This window comes from Columba livia, chromosome 1 (genome assembly GCF_036013475.1).
Source record: "Columba livia isolate bColLiv1 breed racing homer chromosome 1, bColLiv1.pat.W.v2, whole genome shotgun sequence".
NCBI lineage: Eukaryota > Metazoa > Chordata > Aves > Columbiformes > Columbidae > Columba > Columba livia.
This window is the reverse complement of record NC_088602.1, coordinates 173,264,448-173,285,708: the sequence shown is the minus strand read 5'-3', so window position 1 is coordinate 173,285,708 and position 21,261 is coordinate 173,264,448. Positions and strand designations below refer to the sequence as shown.

Below are 21,261 nucleotides of genomic sequence, written 5' to 3'. Positions count from 1 at the left end.
CACACTAGGCTAGATGGTGTTGAGGCAGTGACCTGACCCAGTTTATGCAGTGGCATTGACACAGTATGGTAGACTGGGGTGCATTTGGTAGGCCAGAGAGCTGTGAATTTCCTCAACCACAGCAGGGACATGGTGCTGATGAGGGTCCCCTTCCATGAGCTGTGACAGTGGACATGTAGTGGAGCTCTCTCCTTGCAGCTTTCTCTGCTGAGCTGATCTTGAAAGCTGAATAGATGTGCTGACCTCCCTGAGCTGTACTTCAGGGCAACCTCACAATGTCTCCTAACTGCACTTGGGAGACTTTTTTTAGAAAGACTCTTCAAAGGTTTTTCTGTGGAGGGGGGGGAAGAAAGCTGACTGTGAGCTTTACCACAAGAGGATGAACCTCATTCTGGTCTCCTGCTAGTGTGGCTGCTTCTTGAAGTGACTCAGTGGTCCTGTGAAATCTGTGACTCACTGTTGTCCTGACTTTGTTACAGCTCAGCCCGTTGCTAGAGAGGAGATGAGGGGTGGTGAGGGTTCCCCAGCTGTATAATTTAGATTTATCAAGGCTAACTGCTCCCTTCCGCCCACTCTCCAGCCTTGCGCAAGGTAGAGACTGGCTTGCGAGGGCTGAAGGACCTGAGGATGGGGTCAGGATCACTGAGACATGTGTCCTCCCCCAGACAAGGAAAGTGAGCGGCCTTGCAAAGGGGAAGTCATGAAGGGGGAGGCACCATAACGACGACGATGGAAGACGCTACACACTGGCATGGAAGGTGATGCACTTTTATTTCCCAACATGACCCCAGCCAAAGGCTGGGAGATGTCCCCAACCTGGGGTGCTGCTCACCCCTGGCTTTCCCCCAGAGACTCGGATGATCCCTTGAAAGCCAGGGGGATGCTGTGGCCTCCCACCAGAGTCCCCATGGCCTCCCGGGAGGGTGCTGCAGGCTGTGCTGTGCCCGTCCTGCTGCAGCTGCGGCACCGGCGGTGGCTGCCAGCGAGGAGGGTGTAGAGGAAAGGGTTGATGCAGCTGTTGCTGTAGGCCAGGCAGGTGACACCGTAGTTGAGGTAGGCACGGGTGGTGGGGCCAATGCCCAGCCCCTCACCCTGGTACAGCCCAGCCAGCTGCCAGGCCCAGAAGGGGAGGAAGCAGACCCAGTAGGCAACCACGATGACGGAGATCCTGGAGAAGAGCCGCCAGGCAGGGGCCCGTCCCGCCACCGACACCCCTGGGCCCAAGGCGGAGGACCGATACACCCGGGCCAGGCGGGTGTAGACAATGCCCAGCACCACGCCAGGTGCCAGGATGCTGGTGGTGAAAAGCACCGTCAGGTAGAGCCGGAAGGCTGCTGGCGTCCAGGTGGGGATACAGATGCGCTTGTGGAGGCCACCTGCCTCCCGCAGCTGGGTCATCACCATCATGGGGGCTGTAAGCAGGAGCGAGAGGAGCCAGAGGATGGCACTGGCCAGCTTGCGGTAAGCGTTGCTGGCCCGCCTGGCCCACAGTGGTCTGGCCACTGCCCAGTACCTCTCCAGGCTCATGGCGGTCAGGAGGAAGATGCTGGCGTGCATGGTAAGGAGGTCCAGGCTGAGCAAAAGCCTGCAGCCCACATCCCCGAAGAACCAGTCGTGGGCGAAGTAGGTGCAGACCACAAAAGGGATGGTGGAGAGGTACAGGAGGTCAGCCAGGGCCAGGTTGATCACATAGACCCCCAAGGAGCCTGCTGAGCGGCCCGCCACCCTGCCAGAGGCCACTGCCACCGTGTAGATATTCCCTGCCATCCCAGTAAGGCAGATGACCAGCAGCACTGCACCCAGTGGCCCTGTGACCAGGCTGTCCCCTCCCAGGACACCACTGCCATCACCCCCACCACTGCTTTCCTCCAAGAAGCTGCTGTTCTCAGGATCCCCTCCAGGCCTTGTGCTGATGGGGGAAGGATTACAAGACATCTTTGGGTCAGACGAGCAAGAGCAAGTCAGGCTGCCAGAGACCTGTTCCTTCCCACTGCCTTTCCCCCTCGCTGTATGGGACACATCTATTAACATGTGAGGGAAGAATGGCGAGAGTTCAGCAGACATAGGGTACTCCAGAGAAGTCTATTCCTCACCTCCAGCCACCCACTCCGTCGTGCTGATTTTGTCCATCACAAGCTTCATCCGGTAGTTTTCCTTAACCACCAAAGAGGTGAGAATGGGACACATGCCCCTCCTTCAAGACTGATCAGTGCAAAGTAACCTCTGCCAGCCAGGAAGAAACGTCTCTGGTCTTCACCAGCTCCTCAGATGTTGCTTTTCCAGCACTAGCTGGGCCCACGGAAACCAGCCAACTGGTGGATTTCTCCTTCTCCCAGGTCTGTGTCCTCTCTGCTCAGATAGACTCTGAGGGGTGGGCTCTGCCCCCCTGAACCAGCCCCTGCAGAGTCACCTTGCCCACTGCACAGAGGAATGTGTCTGACTCACAGCTTCACACACTGGTGCAAAGGCAGTTCCAGTTTAAACTCGGTTCAGAGGAGTATGTGGCTCCCTCCTCTTTCGTACAGATATGCTCCTTCCTTAGTGCCTTCCTCCACCTTCCTCCAGCTCCCTCCTCAATCTTGTTCTTCTTTCCCTCTCTTTTTCCCATTTCGCCTTGCACAGTATTCCACATTTTAAACGGGAGATAACTGCAAGACAAGACTCTCTACTGTGGCAGGGGAGGAAAGCATCACACTGTGGCTTTAGAAGCAAAACAAGGGCTGGCCCTGAAAATGCAATAGGCAGGGAGCTGCCACACCACTCTCCTTAGCGCTTTGCCAAGCTGGGAGGAGAGGGCCTGTCCCCCACTCCCTTCCGAGGATATCAGGAGCTCTTGAGGTGTAGAAAATGGATGCAGCACCTGGTTTTGCAAGCAAACCCACCACATGTTAGGGCGTCTCATATTTAATATGACCTGGCCATGTTCCACCCTTGTCCCTCAGTCAGCAGCAAGCTCCTAGAGACCCAAAGGGCTGGATATTTTAGACCCACTCTTTCCTCCCTCTCCCCAGAGGCCACCCTCCTTCTCTAAGCCTTTCCTCTCCTTCCCTCTCTTCACCAGGACCTCAGAGCAGGGAGCAAAGTGTGTTAGGTAGGCACCGTTGCCTTCTAGCGGGGCATCACTGCATAACAACTATATGCCCTAAAACTTCTACACCCAGTGCTACCTGCCTCTTTCTTCACCCACATCTGAGCCTCATTTGTCTCAGGGAACAGACACCATGAGACAGAGTATGCAGAGCAAAGACAGATGTACCATTACCAAGTGCTCTTTGCTTTAGTTCTCAGGGGTTTTCAGGCCACACCAGCCACACTTTTTTGCATCTTTTGTGCATTAGCATCATTATGGCTGAGTTAGACACCCCCACTCATCTCCAGCAGCAATAACAGCATCAAACAGGAGAAGGAAGCCTCTCACTGGTACTGCCCTCACTGCAGTAGGACCCAAGCACCTTCCTGAGCAATGTGCTGCCTGCAACAGCTTCAGCATGACCATGCCACAGGAGTGGGCGTACGGCACGTAAGTCATCAATGGAGGGAACTCCAGAGGCCTCCCTCTTGGTTGCCTGTATCAGCACTTGACATAGCTGGGTCATGCTCTCTACTCTTCTTCCCAGAGAACTCATTGTTTATGTTGTTTAGATGGGGCTTGAATTTTTTCTAACGGACTGCCCCATTTTCACGCTATCAGAACTGAAAGGCACTTTGTTTTGCAACACAAGCTTTGCAATGGCCTTCAGTTTTTAGGACAGTCATGTTCCAAACTGGGAGAGATCATCAAACTGCAATGAAAATATGATTTTGAGGGGAAAGCTCCATCTTGCCATGGCAGCAGGATGAAGGATGCTGCTTCTCATCCCAGAAGTCGATGCTTCAAACAGGTTGTGGTGGTCTCAGCACAGAGAGGGGGCCCCAAACAAGCAGTGGGGGATTATGACTTTGCCCATCTGACTCTGATGGGAAGATTCAAAGTCCACATGTCCCAGCAAGTGCAATGAATAGCTATGGCTCCTTGCTCTGTTTGTCTGTGCTTTTTTCCAAGAAACAACCCCATGCCTTAGCAGTTAGCAGCGTAGCTTACATAGGAAGTTAAAATAAATTACAAAGGGATTATTTTTATTCATTTCTTTAGGAGCTAATTAAAATACTAGTTACCTCATTAATTCCAGTTATCTCCCCCTTAACACACTAGGTGCCCACTCTCACACTGCCTGTGTAAAACTGCAGACACATCAGATTCTACAGTGTCACCAGCAGAAGTCAGCTGGTCCTTCCATCATGTGAAATACAGCTCTCCCAGGAGACGTTTAAGACATGATCTTTAAGACAGGAATCACGAGTTGATTCAGCAGTTAACTGTTACTAGAAGGACATGAACATACAGACTTCCTATTACTGCATAAAATTGTATGTTTATGTAATATACAAGATATACATATGTAATGTGTAGGGCAGAATGAAAGTGCCAGGCCTTTGACATAAAGAGAACAAAGGAACAGAGCAAAGTTAGTGTTACTAACTTCAGACATCAACCCCCGCGCTCTAGTAAAGTCAACAGAGAGTCCAAAGTCTGCATCGGACATGCCACAGGATGCTCTCTGCCAGACCCAGCCTCTCTCTACTGGTGTGATTAGAGACTCCAATTTGACAGTTGAACTTCAATGGCATGAATATACCCTACAGTATCTTCCCTAGGGCAGTATGCCACTTTCCACCACGTTTTGTTACATACACACACATATACATTACCCCCACACACACAAGTATACACACACATTGTTTTTGAGCAGATCTGTTAACATTCTCTGTAGCAATTGGAGGAAGGTCTCCACACAAATGTGGTCCAAAGAAGCTTTCAAGCCCACACATGGCAGGAGGAAACAGGCCACACATTTGGTTGTTAGATTATGTCTTTTAAGTGACCTTTCTCAACTAGAGCTCTAACTGATCAAATATCTAAATGTTTCACATCTCTGTTGCCAGCAGAGAAGCTGTTTCTTGTCTCTCCTAGCCCAGCAGCCCCTGCAATCTGCTGCGGCGTAGCTCCAGGCAGGCAGCTGTTTTCTTGCGTAAGGTAGGTGGCTGTCTGCAGCTTCATGCAGGAGCAATACTAGGTCCCATGTCCAACATAGCAAGTGACAAGTTTTCAAGGTCCAACTGACAGGCAAAGCCTGCCAGCATCCAGTCAGATCACAGCAATTTAACAGTGACAGGTTGCACCGAGGTTTAAGACTCACATAATCTTGCACTTGAAAGGAAGCAGCTTAATTTGTCCCCCAGAACAAAGTGGACCATCTATGGGGAAGGAAAGTGCTTTGAAGGGTGCTTCAAGAGCATTGTGTTTCTTGGATGTCAATCTCTCCTCTCCTGACAGCCCATCCAACGGGGCCAAGTAGAGTCAAGTCATAGCAAGGTTCCCGCCTGGCTTCCTAGGATTTAAACTTGAAGTAGGCTTCAACTGTAGTGAAGGAAAAAGATGGTGCATTAGGGCAATACCCTGATTGGAATGGCAGGAGGGGAAGGAAATTACATCCACCCACTCACTTGCATATTCCTGTGGTGTCATGGCCTGGTTGATGACACTAGTGAAAGCTGCAATCCAGTCCAGCTGGTCAGTCTCTGTCTCGCAGGTGAAGAGGTATTCCCGGTCAGGGGTGACAATGGTGAGGCCATAATGCCAAGAGAAGTTTCCCTGTGCCCCGGAAGGCAATCCCTTCTGGACACTATAGCCATTCTCTTTGCTGCCCACAAACACTTCACCCTTAGCAAATGCATCCTGCATGTCAGGAGGGAAAGAAGGATTTACAGTATCCCAAGAGAACCAGGGAATAATAGTAGCACACCTAAGGGCAGGAGGAGAGCGGGTGAGGACCAGGGATGCAGCAGCAAAAAGATTTGAAGGTGGTCAGGGAATTCAGAAGAGCAGGGAATCTATACTTCAAGGCAGTGTTGGAAAGGAAAACTTAAGAGCATGGACCTCGAGATGTCTAAGAGAGGAACTGCTGCTCCTGTCTCTCCATGTCACCCCCGATGTCACTCTCCTCTCCATCACCACCTTTATACCACTGCCCTCCATGTTCCCATTGTCTGCAGGCAGTTAAACAAACACAGAAAGCATGGGATGAACTAAGTGGGATGGAAATGGGAACACCTAGAGTCCATCCAGAGCAGCTGGGGAACCTGCAAGCCGCCCTTAATGCAGAGCAAGGACTCTGGTTGGACTTCGGCCCTGCCCTCAGCGTTGCTGCCTGCCACTACCAGAGGACAGATCTTTCCCTCACCAAAGGATCCTTGAAGTACATGAGCCTGCGGTGATCCAGGGTGAACCAGCGCTTCTTAAAAGCCTCTTTCTGCTGTGAAGGGAAGAGGTGACATGTGTAAGGGGACAGTGCCCTCTGCCGTGAGCAGCGCAAATGGATACCCAAAATTCATCCCAACCACTTCGACCAAGCCCCTGCCTTAACAGCAACCTTCTCCTCCCCCTTTCTGATCTGAGAGTGGGGATTATTATCGGGTTTTTCAGTCCCAACTGCTGTCCACAACTCTTGGACTTCTGTGAAGGACCCCAGAGTTAAGACAGGAGAAATCTAGACACTAAATACCTGTAAGGTCACGCACACACAGACACATGCAGAGAGATCTGTTTTTCTGGGAGAAAGCAGGGACTCTGGCTTCATCTACTTTCACATGTGTCCTTCCCCTCCCTTTCATCCTCCCCTCCCTTGGTGCACACACACTGTTCCCACAGGTGTCTAAAAAGTCGGGGGGAAAAGGGAAACAGTAGGAAAAAAACATTGTAGTAGGGAAGGTCAGTGGCTCTCTGGTGGGTCCCTGTTAGATTTTTTTCTCCCACAGCAGCTCACCTTGGGCCCAGTTTTCTCCATGTATCCCTCCTTCAAGAAGCTTCTTGTCAGCCGATTTTTAATCTGACAAAAAGGCAAGAGTAACATCCACTTAGTCATGTTTCTTTGCTATTCACTTTTGCTCCCCACCCTTCCTTCTATTCCCCCCAATTCAGTCACCCTTTAGATTCATGTTTGCAGAAGTGCCTAGCCAGAAGTCACTTCTATCTCCAAAGTGCTCAGAAACAGCAGAAAGCTGTTGTTTTCTGGCCACCACAAGCTCTTTTACATGCCCTTTCTCAACCCTCTATCTAAACACTGCAATTTCCACTTCCGTACCTGGGGTTCTAATAATAACTAATGGGCTCTTTTATCACATAACCAAGCACCAGTGGGAGACTCAGCAGTGTGCTCTAGTGCTGCCTTACCTCATTATCGCTGGCAATAGGAAATGCTACCTTCAGGTAATGGAACTGCACAGAGCGAATGGCATTGAACCAGTCTACCACCTCCTGAGAAAGGAAAAGGACAGGACCAAAAGCTTAGCCAGAGCAACAATGAGCCATCTAAATTCACCCAGCTGCACCTACATTAACTACAAACACAGACAGCTCTCCCTCTACAGCACCTATAGCCTCTCCCTCACACACACAGGCAACACATCTGCACATCTTCTCCCACACAAACCGACCCAGCCAGTGCTCCTGCCCTGCTTCCTGCAGCAAAATTCTCTCACAGACACACAAACACAAAGCCAGAACCCCCACCCTGTTACCTACAGTAACTTGCACATGCACACCCCCTCCTACTCATGCTTCAGACTATGTAATACCAGAAGCTACTCAAACCACCACAATGGCTTTGCAGTGTTCGATGCTAAAACCAGATACCTTTCCGCTTTCATGGTAGACAAATATATTCCGGGTCTTATTGTCTTTGAGATAGGTGATCTGCAGGCCATTGGGGTTTCCAATCTTCACTGGCTGGAACGTAGCATTGATGACATCTATTTTAACATTGAGTTTGGGTTCTTTGGCCTGAAAACAGAATGGCATTGGTCATGCATGACCAGTCCTAGTGAGAAAGAGACCTGAGCTACCAACTCAATGGGGTAAGGCAGGGTCAGAGTGTTTCAAAATGTAAAAACTGTCCCTTCCCAACAAAACTGTTGTAGCACACACTCCCTTCACTGTGTGTTAAGCTCGAGCCCAAACAGTGGCCCAGCCCTTCCAATTCAGATTTGAGCTATGCCTACTCTGGAACTGCCAGTGAAACATTGAGACTGCATCTGCCCTTACAGCTGAGCCAGTCTAAAGGCTATCTGACCTCAAAAGGAGAGAGCCCACCCCAAGAATCAGAGAATAGTTTGGGTTGGAAGGGATCTTCAACGGTCATCTAGTCCAACCCCCTTGCAATAAGCAGGGACATCTTCAAATAGATCAGGTTGCTCAGAGCCCCATCCAGCCTGGCCTTGAATGTCTCCTGGGATGGGGCATCTACCACCTCTCTGGGCAACCTGGAACAGTGTTTTATCACCTTCACTGGAAAAAATTCCTTCCTCATGTCCAGCCTGAATCTACTCTCCTTCAGTTTAAAATCATTATCCACTCTCCCATCCCAACAGGTCCCGCTAAAAATTCTGTCCCCTTTTTCTCATAGGTCCCTTTTAAGTACTGAAAGGCCACAATAATGTCTCCTTGGAGCTTTTTCTTCTCCAGGCTGAACAACTCCAACTCTCTCAGCCTGTCCTCACAGGAGAGCTGTTCCAGCCCTCTGATAATTTTTGTGGCCTCCTCTGGACCCTCTCCAACAGGTCCATGTCTTTCCTGTACTGAGGGCTTCAGAGCTGGACATAGTACTCCAGGTGGAGTCTCACCAGAGCAGAGGGGCAGAATCACCTCCCTCAACCTGCTGGCCACACTCCTTTTGACACAGCCCAGGATATGTTTGGCTTTCTGGGATGCAAGCACACATTGCTGTCTCATACCCAATCCTTCATCCACCAGTATCCCCAAGTCCTTTTCCACATGGCTGCTCTCAATCCCTTCAGCCCCCAGCCTGTATTGATACCAGGGTTTGCACCAACCCAGGTGCAGGACCTTGCACCTGGCCTTGTTGAATCTCATCAAGGTTTGCATGGCCCACTTCTTGAGCTTGTCCAGGTCCCTCTGGATGGCATCTCCTGCTCCTTCCTACCCCAAGCCATTCCCTCCCTTGCGACAGTATATTAGCACTTGCCGTATTAATTTCAGGGAGACGAATGAGCAGGAAAGCAGGCCTCCTCAAAACAAACCAAACAACAGGTTTTTGCCAACTTGGCTCACAGTGGGCTGAGGCTGGTTCTAGGGATGGTGCAGAATCACACAGGAGGCAAATGGAAGGGGGTGAAGTGGAAGGTCAGCCCTTTCACCAGGTGTAAGGAAGTACGAAGAGAGGATGTGGAGAAATGTCACCCTGATAGTAGTAAGGGAAGCCCTCTCCTCAGGGGCATGTTTCTGTTAGCATTCCTGGCCTGGGATGCGCAAGGCAACCTCAGAAACATGCGTAGGAGATAGGAATGTCTCCATGACCCACTGCCCTGGGTGGAGTATGCACTGAGGTGGGTGCTGACCACCATACTCACATCCTGCTTGGTGAAATACTTCAGACACCCCTCTCTCTCAGACAAGACGAACTTGCGGGGGAGGAACTGCCCATTGTCTCGACCTCGCTTCCAGAGGATGCCTTCCTTTACCCCTAGGAGCAGAAACGCCACTGTTAAGAGCATCCCACCACAGGCACAGGAGGCATCAGAGAGCTACATGTAGGCTGGGGTCCCAGCCACGCTTCTGAAATAAAGCACATGATGTACTGTGCTGAGAACAAACACTTGAGAAGGAGAGGTCTCACCTCTGACAGCTGAAGATGGTGGTGTTCCTGGGTTTGCAGCCCAGATAAATGGTCACCACAAGACATTCCCAGATGCTTCCCAACTCCTAGTCTGACTCCCACTACTGCCTCTGACAGTGTGAGACCCGTCTCTCCAGCAAACATCAGAGTCCTGGCCCACACAAACCCTGGCACGGGACCAGAACTCTTCCCACTTGACGCTGCAGACCCGTGGGCTACAGCACCTTGTGTCACAGGACTGGTAGTGACATTTCAAACACAACTGCCATGGTTAGAGGGGGTGGCATGCAGCAGGACAGAAATTCCTTACCACAGAGGTCTAGCTGCACCAAGACAGCAAATGCCTTCAAAAAATGCCAGCTGGTAATACCAGGCTTGGAAGCAACCTGTGGCAGTGCCAGACTATGCTGCCCACAATTTTACCCCACCCAAAACAAGGCCCTGTAAGTAACAGCTGTGTTCTCAGGAGCACTTGTTGCAACTCTGACACTATGAGCTTTCTCCTTGTGGTGCTCAAAAGCTTCCAGCAAAGGCAACAGGCGGGATATGTTGATGCTGTGCTCTGCTCTTACCATCAGAATATGGCAGCTGTTTTCCCGGCTCGGTGAACTCTTTGCGTTCATATTTGGCCCGTATCCACTGTTCTCTCAGCACTCTGGGGAGAGAGGTGACAGACAGCTTAGAATGAACTAGAGGAACCCAGAACTGCCCTTCCCCCTTTTCTTCTGCATGCAGCAACTTACTGGCAGTCATTGTAGGTTGGCTGGTAATAGTAAATAGGGATGTGAGCTTCGTATGTGGCTTTAGTCACAGCATTCCCATGTTTGGCCAGAAACTGCAGAGTTAGAAAGAGAGTTAGTGCCTTCCCTTTGATGCAGATTCATGTTGGACGTTTTCCTTCCCTGACCCACCATAGGGCTACATGCACATTGAGATTCAATGGAGCACTCTTTTTCCCCTCCATTGCACCATCCCAGCAAAGTTTGGCTACAGAAAGGTGGGTCTCAATGGTCTTGTCTACTCTCAGAAGTTGAAGTGATTGCAATTGAATAAACGGAATGTCACAAAAGTCACTTCTGTGGGGCTGGGTGCACACACATTCAGTGGATTTGCTGCCATGCCCCACATGTTCAGGGAGACCAAGTTCAATAACAGCTCTGTAATGCCATTTGGGAGGACATTCCAAACCTCCTGCTTGTGAGCAGAGAGATACAGATTATTTTCTTTGGATCGCCAGAAAATGTTTTCAGTCCCCTGAAGATTAGTGGGTTGAGGGTAGTGTAACGGGGAGAAGTCAAGTTCCCACAAATGCCACTGTTCTCAAGAGATCACATTTTATCTGGAAACTCTTCTCGGAGCATGGAATTGCCCAAGACTTTCCCCTCAGACTGTTGAAACCAAGAGAAGACATTGAGGCTGGATGCTGTGGGCAAGTGAAAAATTAATAATCTGGAGTGACAGAGACCTTGAGCCTTGACAAGGTACATTGCAAGAACTCTGCATTTGCCATAAAGTAACAGGAGATGGGGAGACGCATAAGGCAAGCACATCACATCATCCTTCTCCCGGTGGGTTAGGGGGAGTATCCCCACTTGAGAATACAGAGCATGAGTAGCAAAGGGACAGATTAAACCAGATTAAATTTTGACAGGACAGTTAGTCTATGGCCTAGACCCAACCCACCTGACATACCAGTGGGGATAAAGGTCTCACCTGCACTTGGGCATCATCCCAGTGGTCCATCTTCAGGGATTTGACTTTGCTGATGCTCGGGATGTTGCGGTGAATTCCTGAGCAGCTGAGGCATATAAAGACACCCAAAGTAGAGGATGCCCAGTCAGGATCTGAGGGTATAATAAATGAGTATGACTAGAAGTGGTAAATTCCCCTGGGAGATATGCCTCAACTGAGAAAGCAGTTCTGAGAAACAGAGAGCTGAGTGACAACAGTTTCATCAGAGCTGATTAATTAACACCCAAAATACAGATGCCAGTCAGGAAAAACCATAGCTATTAGTCCCTCATTCTCCCTGCTTCAACCACTTCATCTGAATTTCTATTGACCTGAACCTCAAAACACTCTAAAGTGCCTTGCGAACTTCTTTTGTGTAAAGGGTCACCCTCGATGAAAATGAAACCAGCCCTGGGAATAGACTCCAGGAGCTGTTGAGTGCAAATTCCCAACAGCATTTCACTCAGAAAGTGGAAAGCAGACTTGAATCCAAAATTTTCTTCAGAGAATTTAAGAAGCTAAAATGGTACTAATTAGCCCAGTCTTAATTTGGCTTGGGTGGTACACTCTACATGCTCATTTTGGGAGGATTACAATCTGCGTTTTGAGCAGCACTTGTAGGACCTCGAGCTGGGTACATTTTCAAGAAGGCAAGCCCTTCTGTAAAATAAACCTCTGAGGCACCTGTGGCAGGTTGTCTGTTCCGAGCTGAGTCACGGTGGAGACAATGCCCTCCTGAATCATGCCTTCTTTCTGCAGCAGTTAGGATTTCACCGGGAGTTTTCCTGTCAGGTCCTGACTGGGCTTGACCTTGATTTGTATTTGAGATCTGACATGACCATCACCGACAGTGCTGCAGCTACACAGCTCTGTGCTCATCTGGCACTACCATATCCCTGCCCTTCTTCCCACAAACGCTGTGGCAGCATGCCCTTCCTCCTCCCTCGCCAACTCACCTCCACGGAGAGGAAGCAAATATCCAGACAGAGCAACTCCTCTCCTCCCCCTCTCCCCAAGGTTCATGTGCAGTCAGATAACCAGACCAGTCCCAGCTCCTGACTCTTCCTCCAGCAGCCCTTGGGGACTCACCTGGCTTCCCACAGTCTGCGCATGAAGAGTTTTCTGCTCTTCTCCACACTTCCCTCAGAGCCTTCATACTTCTCTCGTGTCCTCCAGCCATCATGTCCAATGCTACTCCTCAGGGCAGGGCAGGGCAGGGCCGGGAAGGCGGCTGCCTGCACCTTCCGCACCTGTGGGCCAACCCAACCCACTGGGTTGCCCAAGGAAGAAAGAACCACCAGAGAGCCAGCAGCTCTTGCAGACGGTGTAAAAAGGGGAAGGCAGGAGAAACCGCGAGGTTAATGGAAGGAGCGTGGAGGCCTGACGGTGCACCTGAGCCGGCTGAGCGCAGGCAAGGACGAAGAGGCTGAAGTGCAGCCAGGCTGTGAGTGAGGAGGAGGAGGAGAAGACCTGCCCCATGGGCGTGGAGGGAAGTGCAGCAATTAACCACAGAACTGGTTTTTCCGCATTTCTGCTGGAGAAAGGACAGGCCAGGAAGAGTGCAAGCAGCAAGAGAGCTGATAAAGGCGAGGTGGCCTTGCACGAGCGGCCAACGGGCCGTGTCAGGACTTGTCATGCTCTGTGCACTGGGGGGTTGGCTTTGGCTGCCCCCGCAGCACTTCAGGAGCTTCCACCAAAGTCAGCTGGCCACCACACAAGCATTACACCTGTTTTTAGGGCAAGGACTGGAGGGCAAGAAAGGTTCAAGAGTTCAGCCAAAGTCACTCAAGCCAGCAGCTAAGAACCTGGCAGCCCTGATGCCCCCACCAACTCATGCTGGTACCTTTCGCCAACATCAACTACAGAAACCACAGCTGTTGTTCAGCCAGGTCCTGCATCTTGGTGGCTCAGTGTCAGAACCAAGACCCATCCCCACACTTGCGTCCCCCAGCTGAGAGTGCCACAGGTGCCACTGACACCAAACAATGACAACAGCTTGAAATAAACCCTTAGACCTTTACTGAAGAGATGCTAAATATTTGAAGGAACAACACTGATTGAAGAGATGCAGATGTAAAATACTCAGGAGGTGTGGCAGAGTGGGTCTGGGGGTGAGGGACCGGGTGCTGTGCTGGCCGCACAAGGCAGCGCCATAACAGCGTTTTGCCAGGAGGGAGCAGGAGAGGAGCCGGGGCTGTAGGCAGCCTGGCCTGAAGGAGCCCCCACCCGCGGCTGGATGACGTGGCTGGCAGCACACGCCTGCAAGGTCAAAACGGCAGCTTCCCTCTCCTGGCCCCAGCTTGGGGGAAAAAATGCACCTGGGGCGGGCGAGGGGGCACACGCAGGTCTCACACACCGATAGGACTAGAGGACCCGCTGCCGGCTCCATGCGGCTCCTTTAAACCGCAGCCAAGGCAGCAGCCCTGAGGTGCTCCGACCTCCCGCTCACCTCACCGCCCACCCGGGGTCCTCCCGCACCCCGGGGCCGCTCAGCCCAACAGCGGCTCGGCAGACAAAGGCCGTCCGCCTGGGATATCACCAGGAGCCCGGCGTCCCCGCATCCCGCCAGGCGCGGCGGCACGAAATGGCGGGCGGGGCAGGGGCCGCCCCTCAGGCCGGGCGGCGGCGGAAGGGGCGGGCGGCAGCGGCAACGTGGGATCGCCATGGGCCGTAAGAAGAACAAGAGGGGATCGGGCGGCCGTGAGGGGCGGCTAGTGGTGACTTTCGACGAGGAGAGGCGGAGGTGAGGCTGGCCGGGCCCCGGAGGCGGGGGGGTCACACCCCACGGTGAGGGGGTCGCTAAAAGGTGGGGGGGCGTTCTGTGTTGCCGTGGCAGGGAGTACCTGACCGGCTTCCACAAGCGGAAGGTGGAGCGGAGGAAGGCGGCGCTGGAGGAGATCAAGCGGAAGCTGAAGGAGGAGCAGAGGAAGATGAAGGAGGAGGTAGCCCTACACACATCTCCCCTCCAGCCTTCCTTGGAGAAGGGTTCCCCGCTCCCCGCCATGGCGGCCCGGGAGCGGGGCAGCCCGGGGGCAGGGGGGCTCTTCGGGCTCCTCCTGCCCCGCTTGCGGGGACACGGGTCTGTCCCGGCCGGAGCGGCAGAGGCGCCGCAGTGACCCTTTTCCATCTCTCAGCGGCACCAAGAGTACCTGAAGATGCTGAGCGAGAGGGAGGAGGCGCTCGGTACGTGCTGGCCGGGAGGCGGGTGTCCGTGTCCGATATCCTTGGCTGGGTGATAGGAGCTGGAGCAAGGGTGCCCACACACGGTCCCACGTCAGCTCCTCGCTCTTCTCATGTCCCCCTGGGAAGCTGGGCAGTGATCTGAGCAGTGACTCCCACAGCCCTCTGGCCTTGGTGGGACAGGAGTCAGGTGGGTTGTACCAAAAGGAGCAAGCAGGAGGACATTTCCAAGGTGTCACCAGGTCCTCTCTCCTGGGAGAAGGAGCTTGCCCTTCATGGTTGTAGTGCTGGTGTTCAAGCCCCTCCATCACTTAACCCTGCTTGCAGAGGCTGGGTCCACCTCTCAGTGTGGCACTGCAGGAACAAGCAAGCGTATCTTGTGAAAAGAGGGGCGCTTTGCAGTGCAGGATGTCTTGTGTCCCTAGATGAGGCTGACGAACTGGAGCACTTGGTGACATCGCGTACAGAGTCTGTGAACATCGACCACCCAAACCACGTTGTAACAGTGACCACCATCAGTGACCTGGACCTCTCAGGGGCACGCCAGCTGGGACTGACCACCCCTGTGGTAAAGCCTTTTGCTGCCTCTCTGCTGTAAACATTCCTGGGGATGGATAGGTAGGGCTGGTACTCCAGAATATGCCCAAAGGCTTGCAGCTGAGTGGAAGCAAGGACAAAGAGGAAACTCATAACTTTCGCATTCTTCCACAAGTTATGTTGGGCCTCTAAAGAGGAAGACATGTCCTATGTAAACAGCTCACTCCAAGCCGCCTTGAAATCCTTTGCCTAGTCCCAGCTGACCTTGTGTAAGTGGAAGGTGCCACCAGGTTGGATGGCAAGAGTGGAGCTTTTAAAAGCTGATACAAAATAAGCAGCAAGATTTCAGACTTCACTGTTTGGGCTGTCCTCATCCTCTTTCCTGTGTCCTGTCCACGAAAAATTACTATTAGCATGAGGAGGGATTTCTTTCTCCATGATGCTGTGCTTGGACCACAAATAAGGAAACCACTCAGCTCTGGTTATAGTTGCTTTTATTCTCAAAATATATTATAACTGAGCTCTCATGTTAGTCTCATAGGGGCTTTCAGGTACTGTTTGACTTGATCCTTTTGGTCTTCATGACTTGTGACTGGATTTGAGCTCTTTGGGGAATTGTCTGTGTTAACCTTTTAAATTCATAGTGTTGTCTTCTAATCTGAAAATCATCTTAAAGAGGTTTTGTAAGTAATTTAACAAAGAAGCTGAAACCTTCAGCTCATAGTTTTGACTTCAGTTGCATATCCATGATAATGCTGAAGTTTTTGGATCTTAGGGTGGATTACTCTAGGACTTCTCACTGGTTTTCCCTTTCTGAGGAGCTGCAGTAAGAAACCTTGAGATTTGGACAGCAAGGGATGTGGAGAATTAAAAAAATAATCCATGACTAGATGGTTTACAAAACAGGATGAAATCAAGAAGGCAGCAGAAACAACAGATTTGCAAGTGTTCCTGTTTTAATGTGTCTATAGGGATTTTTTTCTCTTTTTTGCTTCTTTTTTAAGGGAAAAAGTGATGGATCAGAAGGAGAGCAAGAGGAAGAGGTGTCAAACAAGCCTGTGAGAACGATGCCCAAAAAGGCCAGAAACCCCTTCCTGTCTGAAAAGTATGTGTAAATTAATTCAGGTCCTTGCTGCTGGGCTCTGCAAGCTGATCAGGAGGACCGTGCTTGTCATGGTCCCAGATGAGCGGTGTGGTTGCAGGGAAGGAACGCGGTGGCAGAAGCCAGCAGAGGGCACTAGCAGAACACGTGCCTGGCCGGGCTTTTGGTTCCCATCTCATTGATCCCTGGTGACAGCGGCAGGAGGAGGATGCAGTTGCAGGGCAGGCTTTGCCCTGAACTGTTTACCTAGTCCTTCTCCAGATGCTGCCGGGAAGGGTGTGTTGCAGGGTGCAGAGTTCATCTCTAGGACTGAAGGTCTAAAGACCCTAAAGCTTTGGCATTCTCCACATTCTTTGGTATCCAGGATTTACAGCTGCTTTGGGGATTTGGAGGATGACTTAACTCTCTGGTGGCTGAACAGCCCACTGCTTAGAAAATTCGTTTTGGTTACTGCACATGTAGACTTGCAGGTTTCCTGCCCTCTCAGGATGATGCCCAGCACAGTGGGGTTCTCCTGGGGCTTTCCCTGGCTGGCGTCCACTCCTGCTGGGCCACGCAACTCTCCTGTTACTGCTGTGGTGTTGCTTTGCTCCCGTAGATTTTGTTCTCCAAACATTTCTTTCTTCCTGCCCTGCACAGGATTTCTTCTCTTACTGCCACACTGCACATGCACAGCCGGAAAAAGACAAAAGGAAAGCGACCTCAACGTGGGCAAGGCCCACGCAAGAAAATGCAGAAATCCAGCACGGGGCGGACCACTAAGACTCAGCGGCGGAGACTGACGGGCAAAATGGGCCGTGACCAAGATTAGCAGAGAACGTGGAGCTCAGACTGGCATCTGGGACAGCACTCCACATCTGGCCTGCTGCTCTTTGGAGCCCCTTCATTGTGGGCAAGGGCCTGGTTTACTTGGGTCTATGACCAGCAGTGAACCCACTTCAGCCTTTTCTCGTGTCCTGAGCACTGGCCTGGGTGACTAGATGCTGTACCCATTTATTTCTGCACTGATCTCCAGCTAAATGTCTCAGTGCCACAGAGTCTCTTAAAAACTTATGCTGGAAGTCAGCTTCTCTACTTGGTGTAGCCCTTTTGTCCTTGGGCCTTCCCTTGCGGAGCCAATAGTTGGCTTTATCAAAGGAAGTGATCTGTCGCTTAGTACAACAGGCACATCGTCAGGGTGATTTATGCAACTAGGAAGGACTCTGCTGCTCGTGCATCAGTGCTCTGGCATGTCTGCTGTGCAGTAAATCCTTTTTCCATGGAGATATGGTGTCATCTTGTCTCATGTGTTACCCTGGCAGTCAGGCATGGCACCAGAGGGGAATTTTTTGTTTGGTACCAGTGCCAGGTGAAATTTGTTAACTTTGTGAATAAATCTTTACGAAGTAATTTTGCTAAGAGAGAAATATTTGTGACTTATTTGAAGCAAAAGAGCAACTGTGCTAATGCTGGTACTTGCTGGAAAGGGGACGTGATTCCAGTTTCGTAAAGGATCTTGAAATCCATTGGTGCTCAGGAAAGGGAACAGCTAGGAGCTATTTCTGTGGTAATACCAGCCAGAGCAGGAACGAACAGTTCATTCCATTGTCTGCTGAATGTGCTGATCTTAATTGTGATAGCTTGGGGAGCATGAAGTGCCCTAATGCCCTTGCTGCATGTGTGTGGCCCTCTCTGGAATGGGAGTGGCAGACGCTGCCCTTTACGTCAGGGCTGCTGCATTTGTCATCAGTTAATTGTCTTTCTTCTTGCGAGCTTAGTTATGTGGTTTTTTAGTATCCATGCCTTCAGCAGGGGGCAAAAAAAAAAGGTTTGCATGATTGAGGAATACTGGTGTCAAAACTGGGAGTGGATCCTCTTGAAGAGAGTGAGCTTGGGCAGCCTGCTGGCCTCTGTCTCTGTAGGAGATGGTGGCCTCTAGCGGCCAGGCCCCCTCCCTTGGCATGCGTGTACTGGTGAGGAAATGACAAAGGGAGAAAAGGCCTGTGTGGCCAAAACCCACACCAGAAAATTGGCAGTGCGGCAGTGGATGAGTACATAGATTCCTCATGCCAGAAATGGAAGAGAGAAGAGTAAACCAGTGCCTGAGGCTTCATGGAGAAACATCAGAGCAGTGTGGATGGTCACCAGCTGCTAAAGCTAACGGCACCAGCCTGGTGTGTCCTGGAGTATGCATGTGCAAACATACAAAAATTATTCAGCGAGTTGGGAAGGGGGGGGTCTGATCTCAATACTGACGGCAGCTACATAGTTTCTGCTAGAGCATGTTCCTTTGGAGGGAGCTGTGTGACACACGTGGTGAGGGATGGGGTCCTATTGCACCTCCCTTTCTCTCCTGGAGAAGGTAAATGGAGGGCAGTGGATACTGTTATCCCATGTGCCACTGGCACCTTGTGTGCTTGGGCTCCAAGACCTGTCCTGGGCTGAGGCTCAGCACTCTCAGGCACTAATTCTGAATAACATGAAAGTGCAGCCTGTGTGGTTTCCTTGCCTTCAAAATGGCTGTGGTGATCTTCTCTTGCTCTACCTTAAAGGCCACTCCAGAAAGCTCATGGGCTTGTACTGTGTGACCTTACCCACCTTCCTGTCTCATCTTTGGGTGTTTCAGAGCTGCAGAAACACAACCTGGGGGCAAGGCCAAAAGTCTGATGCATCTAAAGTGTCGGAGTGGTGCCACTCGCGGAGCACAATGTCGCAGTTGAGACGAACAAATGACATAGACCAAGTTCTTCCAGGATGAAAGTATTAGGTGCCATTTATTGCCACAAGTGCATTTTTATACAGTTTTACCAATTCACGGGTCCCTTCAGTGTTGGTTACAAGTTACAGCAGTAACATCTCGTTGGCTATTTTTGCTGTCATCAGTGTTACTCTTTTACTCCCTTCTCTCTTACGGGTACATCCTTAACATCTCCGGATACTCCTTTACTCCTATCTTTTTCACGGTAGGCCTTAATATCTTCAAGGCTAATTTCTGTTCCCATGCCCCCCTGTCAGGGAATCCAAGGACCCACCGTAGTCCCCCACAGCAAAAAGAGTTTCTTGTCCTGGTTTGGGAGTTACATGCTCTGGAGCTGTTCTGGGGTGGTTGGGTTTGAGAGGATGTAGGATAAAAGAGAGGGCAGTTCTGTTTGGAGTGGTGAACCACACCAAGGGGACTGTGGCTCAGAGCTGGAGGCCAGCATTCAACACCCTCAGTCTGGGTTCCATAGCAGCTTTCCCTTCTCCCCAGGACATAGTGCTTTGCAAAGTGATTGTGAGCAGAAGGCGACTTGCCCTTGCACCCACCCCAGGAGTTTGCAGCTGGAATGGCTGCTGTTAAGGAAATGTACGGTTCATGTGTTTCCACACTCCACACTTCAGCAGATTTCACACTGTGGGGTAAGTTGCCTTCTGCATCCTGTAGTCAGCTTGGTGTGGCAGTTGGGACAGTGCTGGATTACCTCTTTATAATCCTGCTGGGATGTTCAGAGTGACCTCGGTAGCACTTCAACATTTGTTATTTTGCTGCCAGGTGATTTAGAAGAATGTCTCTTTTGGTTTGTTTCCCTGGCCTTAATAACTTTTGAGCCTTTCTCAGTCAGTTGAAATCTCCAATGGTCTCTTCCATGTTCTGAAGACTTCAGTTCCTGCTGGAAGTTGTGCCTTCACATTAAAAATAATAAAAAAAAAGACCATATGGAAAAACTGAGAACAGAGCTGTTAAATCCTGTACAGTATTAGCCATCAGGATTTTTCATTGCACTATTGATTTCTCCACTTGATTGATTAAAGCTTTATTTTATAATGTAAATTACTGATTCTGCCCTAGTCTGCTGCCTTTGTTACTCACAGGGTGTGCAGTCAGGTTACCCAAGGATATTTTGGATCAAGGATGTGAGCTCCTGCACCCAAGTTAGTGCATTAAGCATTTGCTGGACGTATCACAGTTCATACCAGACTCTGGCTTAAAATTCTTCTTGTTTGCTGCTTCCCCTTGTTTTCAAGATGGATTTGAGCATTTTTATTGTTTCCCCCGCTCCAGCTGCTCATGAACAAATTCCAACTGCTCAGGAGGAAGACACTTCTGAATATAAGGTACCTGCAAAAATCAACATGCTAGTTTAGCTACCGTTCTGAAAAGGAAAAGCAGAGAGCAGCAGCTCCCCACGTGCTCCCCCTTCCATGGCCTACACACATACTTTTCACGCTTGGCTCTGCAGCTGGGGCACCTGTGTGTTGCTCATGCTTGCACCTGAGGGCTCATGCAGAGAGATGCAAGGTTTTGACATGAGCTGCCACACTGGGGCTTCCATGCATGATGGCTTCCGCTGGCTAGACTGTCATTCTGCCCACATGCACACACAAAAATATAATTGGGATTGCAGAGGATCAAAACCAGACCGGGAGCCAAAAAGGTCAGATGCTCGGGGGAAAATAGGAGCGCGGTGCAAAAGAGGCGTAGCTGCAGGAGTCATGTGATAATCAGGGCACTGTATTTATTGCTCTTAAGTAGCATATCAAGCTCAAGGCTGTACCCAGTACAGTCCCACTGCTGCTTTCAGCATTTTATTCTGGAAATGAACTGGGGAAAAACATTACTGGTGGAGTGACAAGAACTTTTGGGGAGTAATGGAGCTGAATAACTGGTTTTGTCTGGGAATGACAGGTTTGAAGAGTTATTGCAAAATCTCTTCAATGGGTAAACAAAAAGTGAAATGAAAAAGGAAGTTGAATTGAAGCAGGAGCAATGGAGGATGGATGTTTAGGACATTTCTTTAGGAAAAGCAAGGCTTAGTCAGGGCTTCTGCTTGGCAGGTAAAGCTCAGGTTAGACAAACCTCTGCATGGAGTGCTGTAGGCAGGGATGACCTCCCGTTGGACCTGTGCTGGGGACAGGATGATCTTTGGCTGTATCGGTGTTTGGCACGTGTTTGGGGTTCAGGTTAACTAACTCCTGGCGCGATGCAGCCGGGCAAGCACTGGGGCAGACCCTCGGCAAGCG

At 50.8% G+C, this 21,261-nt stretch overlaps 3 protein-coding genes across 3 annotated transcripts; 1 reads left to right on the top strand and 2 right to left on the bottom strand.

The window, feature by feature from the left end:
* Nucleotides 1-752: 752 nt before the first annotated feature.
* LOC102083518 (urotensin-2 receptor) lies at nucleotides 753-3,943 on the bottom strand. The gene has a single exon (XM_021282358.2). It carries the CDS (start codon nucleotides 2,062-2,064, stop codon nucleotides 829-831), a length of 1,236 nt encoding a protein of 411 aa, XP_021138033.2. The 5' UTR covers nucleotides 2,065-3,943; the 3' UTR covers nucleotides 753-828.
* Nucleotides 3,944-4,095: 152 nt separating this feature from the next.
* On the bottom strand, nucleotides 4,096-13,635 carry LOC102094391 (arf-GAP with dual PH domain-containing protein 1). The gene is made up of 11 exons (XM_005514683.3): nucleotides 12,552-13,635; nucleotides 11,445-11,575; nucleotides 10,475-10,566; nucleotides 10,304-10,386; nucleotides 9,466-9,578; nucleotides 7,733-7,879; nucleotides 7,271-7,354; nucleotides 6,864-6,926; nucleotides 6,282-6,353; nucleotides 5,545-5,776; nucleotides 4,096-5,458 (listed from the first exon to the last, which is right to left on the bottom strand). Exons 1-11 carry the CDS (start codon nucleotides 12,643-12,645, stop codon nucleotides 5,430-5,432), a joined length of 1,140 nt encoding a protein of 379 aa, XP_005514740.2. The 5' UTR covers nucleotides 12,646-13,635; the 3' UTR covers nucleotides 4,096-5,429.
* A 342-nt stretch (nucleotides 13,636-13,977) lies between these two features.
* On the top strand, nucleotides 13,978-17,687 carry NOL12 (nucleolar protein 12). The gene is made up of 6 exons (XM_065047583.1): nucleotides 13,978-14,205; nucleotides 14,299-14,404; nucleotides 14,597-14,645; nucleotides 15,068-15,210; nucleotides 16,184-16,284; nucleotides 16,921-17,687. The coding sequence occupies exons 1-6, from the start codon at nucleotides 14,126-14,128 to the stop codon at nucleotides 17,090-17,092; spliced, it is 651 nt and encodes a 216-aa protein (XP_064903655.1). The 5' UTR covers nucleotides 13,978-14,125; the 3' UTR covers nucleotides 17,093-17,687.
* The last annotated feature ends 3,574 nt before the right edge of the window (nucleotides 17,688-21,261 follow it).